This window comes from Gouania willdenowi, chromosome 19, assembly GCF_900634775.1.
Source record: "Gouania willdenowi chromosome 19, fGouWil2.1, whole genome shotgun sequence".
Classification (NCBI taxonomy): domain Eukaryota; kingdom Metazoa; phylum Chordata; class Actinopteri; order Blenniiformes; family Gobiesocidae; genus Gouania; species Gouania willdenowi.
Window position 1 is genome coordinate 8,219,335 of NC_041062.1, and position 6,000 is coordinate 8,225,334.

General features: G+C 34.6%; 1 protein-coding gene across 4 annotated transcripts in view; it reads left to right on the plus strand.

The window, feature by feature from the left end:
* baiap2b (BAR/IMD domain containing adaptor protein 2b) overlaps positions 1-2,044 on the plus strand; it is a 44,475-nt gene extending 42,431 nt beyond the window's left edge. For all 4 annotated transcript variants that reach the window (XM_028476327.1, XM_028476328.1, XM_028476329.1 and 1 more), the window contains 3 exons: positions 204-375; positions 490-527; positions 1,279-2,044. In XM_028476327.1, the coding sequence (XP_028332128.1) occupies positions 204-375; positions 490-527; positions 1,279-1,312 (244 nt within the window). In that variant the 3' untranslated portion in view covers positions 1,313-2,044. The remainder of the gene's footprint in view (positions 1-203; positions 376-489; positions 528-1,278) is intronic.
* The last annotated feature ends 3,956 nt before the right edge of the window (positions 2,045-6,000 follow it).

The window sequence follows — 6,000 nt, forward strand, 5'->3', positions numbered from 1 at the left end:
AGACTAATCTAAGAAAAAAAATAATTTCTGTCTTACTGTAGACTAATCTAAGAAAAAAATTATAATTTTTTACCATTTTTATACCCTACTATTGCCTTATTTCAGAAAAAAAAATCATTTTTTTCCATTTGTATGCCTTACTATAGAAAAAAGGTTGTAGGTTGAATGAGTCCCTTCATATCCTGCTGCTGTGTGTTTTGCAGCCTTCATCATGGTAAAAGCAGCAGCACAGGGAACCTGCTGGAGAGAGAAGACGTAGCTCTCCCCATCACAGATTACAACGTTCACTCCCGTATGACGTCACAGAGCGCCGCCGCTCTGCATGGAAGACAACAGCAGCGTCCCTACAGCGTAGCCGGACCCGGATTCTCCCAGGTCAAACAGCTATGATGTTTATCACTGGTTTTGTGTATAGAAAAGAAAACTTCAGTGAGATTTGCTGCCCTCTAGTGGCAGTGTGACAAAATCTTTGTTTTTTGTCTTTTACAGCAAGGAGTGGAAGAGTATGAGCCCCGCTTCCCAACAAGGTGAGAATCCCCTCGTTGATTTCCTCTGAAATAACTGCAGACTTTAGTGCAGGGTTTTTCAACCTTGGGGTCGTGACCCCATTTGGGGTTGCCTGGAAATAAACTTGTCTATTACTAATACAATAGTTTTCTGCTGCTTTGATTCTGACATACTATTGTTAGTTTCATGTCACAGATGTTAGTTCTACCTCAGTGTGTAGCTTAAGTTTTCAGGGAAGTGGTCCCAAACTTTTGAGACTTTAGGTTGGTTCTTCTTCTGTTGCGCAATTATTCTTCACAATGTAAATGGTGAAGCGACACTGCACCCAGCTGCAGTAAAAATGAAGCAAAAAGCGGCCGCCGGCCTGATTTGATCATAAATTTACAACATTAAATGACGCAACGACGCACATTTTTGTAGTCATCATAATCAATTATGTTACTAATCATTTTTGCATTATAATTCTATTTTCTCTTTTGCACCCGCCTGGCAAGAATTTCAAATTTCGCCGATGGGTCACGACCCTAAAAAGGTTGGGAACCACTGCTTTAGTGTCTATTCCAGTCCACAAAGTATTTATCAAGGTTTTATCACAATTGTTCATTTTGTGATAAAAACATGAAGTTTGTTTTTAGTTTACGGTCATAGTTCTTACATATAGAACAGCAACACTTCGCGCTTTGGCAGTGCGTGCTAACATATTAGCTTAGGCTCACCTGTGTGCGTGTTTGCTACCGTCCGCTGCAAGCTTCTCCCTCTCTCTGTCCACAGCTCCACAGACGGAAAACTGATTTCCACAGTGTGAGGACTGACAGACACACAGACAGACACCCCAACTCCTCTCTCCGCTTCCAGCTCCTCCTCTTCCTACTCCTTTTCCTTCACCTGAGCTCCTTCCTTCCTCCTTTTCCTCCTCTGACAGTGATGGACTCTTCCTCTGAGGAAACATATCTTTAGCTCATCTTTCCTGCTACAGCTGCTCTGGTCAGGGTTTCTATAGCTGATACTGATCACATGCTAAGCTATAAAAAAAAAAAGAAATCAGACTTTTTGATTCCACTATTTCTCATTAGTCATTGAATAACAAATGTTACTATGAAAGATGAAAAAGTGTCATAAATCGCCAACTTTTCCTGTCTTTGTGTATGAAAGAGCCTCCCAATTTAATTTTTTTTCAAAAAGATCAATTTAATTTTTAAACATTTTCATGAAAGTGTATTTTGATTAAATTCCATTCTATTTTGGTATTAGAAAAAATATATTTTATTTGATTTTACTGTATCACACTTGACTAATTAATGACATTTTTTTTATTCTATATGATCTCAATTGTTATAGTTTAACCCTCCTATTATCCTGAAATATTACCAACACATTTTACCTTTGGGGTCATTCTGACCTCAGGGATATTTGCTTCCAGAAAATGATTTTCAGAAAATTGTTGACCAAGTTTTTATGTCAGACACATTTTTTATTTGTTGAATACATAAATAACCCCTTGATAATGAATCCTTGACCTGTTCTCTAGCGTCACCATCAGGACAAACGTATAAATTAGAATTAATTTATCTTGAAAATCTTTCATCCAAATTTTTTCTTATCTCCTTTTTGTAAAATATTTAGGTTTATTCATTATAAAGTCCTCTGTCTCAGACACATTCACTTTCACTGTGAAAGAGCTGACAAGTTTTACACTGCAAAAACTGCTTGGGGTCAAATTGACCCCAGGGTAACACCAATGTGGTCATCGTAATTTTGTGCTTAATCATGTGTACCCATCAAATTAGGAAAAGTCATGGAACATGAAGCAAAAAACAATAAACAAAACAAAGGCAGCTATTATTTTTTGAATGATAAACATTAAATGGGGTCAAATTGACCCCAAGGATAACAGGAGAGTTAAGACAGTCAGCACTTACTTTTTTGAGCATTTTACAAAAAACCACCACATCTGTAACTTTAACAGAGCTAACTTTTAGGGTTTAACGGAAAATTAAAAGACTCGAAATGATATATAAATATAAATATACAATAGATCAGAGCGTCTTTCCTTCTGCATGTACATTTCTTTTGTAAATCGCTGAGGATGCACTTCATATTCTCTACTCTCAGTGCAAAGGAGAAGTAAAGCTGTTGATCCTAAAGAGGATTTTCATGCTGTTCTCAGTAGTTCCACTGGTTACTCAGTGTTTAGCAGTGAGTGACGTGAGCTTTTCATGCTGTAAAAGTTTGTACATAATACACACACACACACACATACGCGTGCGCGCACACACGGTTGTCTGTGAGACGGGAATGTTCACTGTACATAATATGTGCCAAAACCAAGTGCTTGTAATACATCAGTTCATTAAACATGCACCTTATGGACGTGTGTGTAGTGTGCGTTTCTGTTGTAGATGATACTCGTCTCTGAGAGGTATGATGTACGACTTCTCATTAATTATTTTTATTTCATATCATTTTCATTTATATTACTCTATTTTTATCATTTAAGATGCATCTAATGTATGGAAGGACTTACAGATTTTTAAAGAACTATTTAGAATAATTAAAAACATAAATTCATCATATTCTTATTGATTTATTTATCATTTAAAATATATTCTATTTTCTTTGTTTCTATTTTATTTTATGTAATTTCTATTTATATTCCTCTACTTTGATCAATTGAGATTCATCTAATGTATGGAAGGACTTAGAGATTTAGAATAATTTAAAACCTGCATTCATCATATTTATTTATTTATTTAATCTATTTTATTCTATTTTATTTCCTTTAAAAAAGAAGCTTGATTTGATGCCATTAATGAGACATTTTATCATTTTTCAAAATAACTTTTTTGTTTTTGAAAAAAAAAAAAATTGTGTTTCTATTTATTTTTTTATGTCATTTCTATTTCTATTCCTCTGCTTTGATCAATTGAAATGCATCTAATGTATGGAAGAACTTACAGATTTAGAACAATTTAAAACCTGAATTAATAATATTCATATTTATTTATTTATTTAATCTATTTTATGCTACTTTATTCTATTTCTGTTTAATTTTCTTTAAAAAAAAATTGTATTGTTTATTTAACCTTGAGCGTTGAGACAACATTTTCCTTCGATTATAAAGAAAACATCACGTTTTGAATTTATTTGATAAGCGTCCAATGAAATTATTTTATCGTTAATGTTTATTATGGTTCAACAAATTTAGTTTGTTGCTGTTTTTTTCATGCAAGCTAGACTAAAAAAAGTCCATGTTGTCATTTTATTTTTTAAATTCATATCGTAATTATTTATGAGCTTTTTATGTTTTTTTGTTTTATAAAGTCATCACAAATGAAACTGCACTGCACATGAACAACAGCATGTAATGAAAATTTTTTCCTAGCATGCAGCAAGGAATAAATAAAAAAGAAATAACTGCAAATCTGAGAAAATAAGTTCAAATATAGACAAAAGTAGAAATATTAGTAATAAATACATTTATTACAAAATATTACTTTTTGGATTTAATACATTCAGATCTCATATCAGACTCCTACAGGCTGAGCTGTGTGTGCGTATGCGTGTGTTTGTGTGTGTGTTTGCCCCTCCTCCACATCTGACCTGCCTTGCTCCCATTGGCTCGTTTCCTCTGCTGCTTACAAAGGTATTTTTTCTCCTCAGCATCCTCGTTTAAAACCTGCACTGTCAGCACTTTGTGTGGACTTTTGGGTTCATTATTCATTAATACATGATATGTAAATAATGTCTAATATTGTGTTAAGTAATGAGGTGAAGCTACAAAATTGTATCCCCATATGTTTATAGTCTGAAGCACTTGTGTCAAACTCAAGGCCCATGGGCTAATTTTGGCCCTTCAGAGCATCCAATCGCATGATATAATGCAGTCATTTTTAATGTTGAACTGTTGAAAAAAAGTCAAAATTCTTACAAAATCCTTCAATTTTCCTCAAACTATTACATATTTCCCTTAATTAAATAGAAATTGGTCACAAAATCTAGTAATTGTAATTAAAAAGCATTAATTATTGTGTTAAATACCAAATAATTGAGTTGTAGATGTCTCAAGTTCACAATCTTACTAGAACGCAGTCATTTTTAATTGCAAATTGCAGAAAGATCTGAAAATGTTGTCATGAATCTTGAAATTTACCACAAACAATTCCACAAAATTCCTTTTAATTCCACAAAAAATGGTTACAAAATCAAGAATTTGTGAAGTGAAGATCCTGTAGGGACTGATATTGAAAACTAGGGCACAATAATGATCAAATTGCTCTCTTTTTTTCCCCACCTAAAATCTGTGACCCACTGGAAATCAAACTTCTCCTTATTTGGCTCCTGAACTAAAATGAGTTTGACACCCCAGGTCTAAAGTCTAGCATATTAGATCTACAGTATTTATCTAATATATATAGAAATATGAATATGAATTAGTTTTTTTGGTATGAAATGTTTGGTTCCGTCTCTTCCTTCCAGCCGGAGACATGCACGATTTTGATCCACAAAAACCTCTTGTGAGTGCAATAATCCAGTCATTAAAAACCTGTTTGTGTACGCTGCAATGCATTATGGGACATCTCCATTCATGTTTGTGACCCTTTGTCGTCTTACTTTCTCATCGAGTCGTGTTTCTGAGTTTCTGCGTTGTTGCTTTGCATGACTCATCAGGTGTTTGTTGACCTCATTTATTTCTTTTTTGTGACATTTTAAATGAAACTAAAGAAGTTCAAAGTTGTTTGTTTCTTCCTCTTTCTTTCTGCTAGGGCGGATCCTCCAGAGAAGCCGTCGGTTGAAGCTCCGAACAAACCGCTGCTTTCTGACAAGGAGGAGGACGGAGTGGAGGAGGAGCCTCTCGCCGAGGCTCACTACGACTCCCTGGAACAGGCCTTGGATGATCCTGGGGACGTCTGTACTCTGCTCAGTTTAAAGCAGCTGTAGAATGAAACTGAACCACATTATTAAAAATTCAGAAATGATCAATATTAATCAGAAGCACTAAAACCGATCACATTCAAACGGCTCGTGATTGTTAGCTTTCACAATAATAATACAGTTACGGAAGAGGATTAGGGCCAATTTTGACGGAGAAAACAAAATTGGGGACAAATCAAGAATGAAGTCAAAGTGTTTAGAATAAAGTCTAAATGTCAAGATAAAAGTCGAAATGTCGAGATTACAGTCGAAATGTTGAGAATAAAGTAAATGTCGAGAATAAAGTTGCAGTGTCAAAAATAAAGCCGGAATGTTACGAATAATATCGAAATGTCGAGATTACAGTCGAAATGTTGAGAATAAAGTTGAAATGTCGAGACGTCGAGATTAGTCGAGATGTCGAGATTAAAATAAATGTCGAGAATAAAGTCGCAGTGTCGAGATTAATGTTGAGATTAAAGTCAAAATGTCGAGAATAAAGTGAAAAGACCGAGATTAAAGTCCATGAGTCCCAATCCACTTTTTTTGCTCTGTTATTGTTTATTCTGTACTATTAGGTTG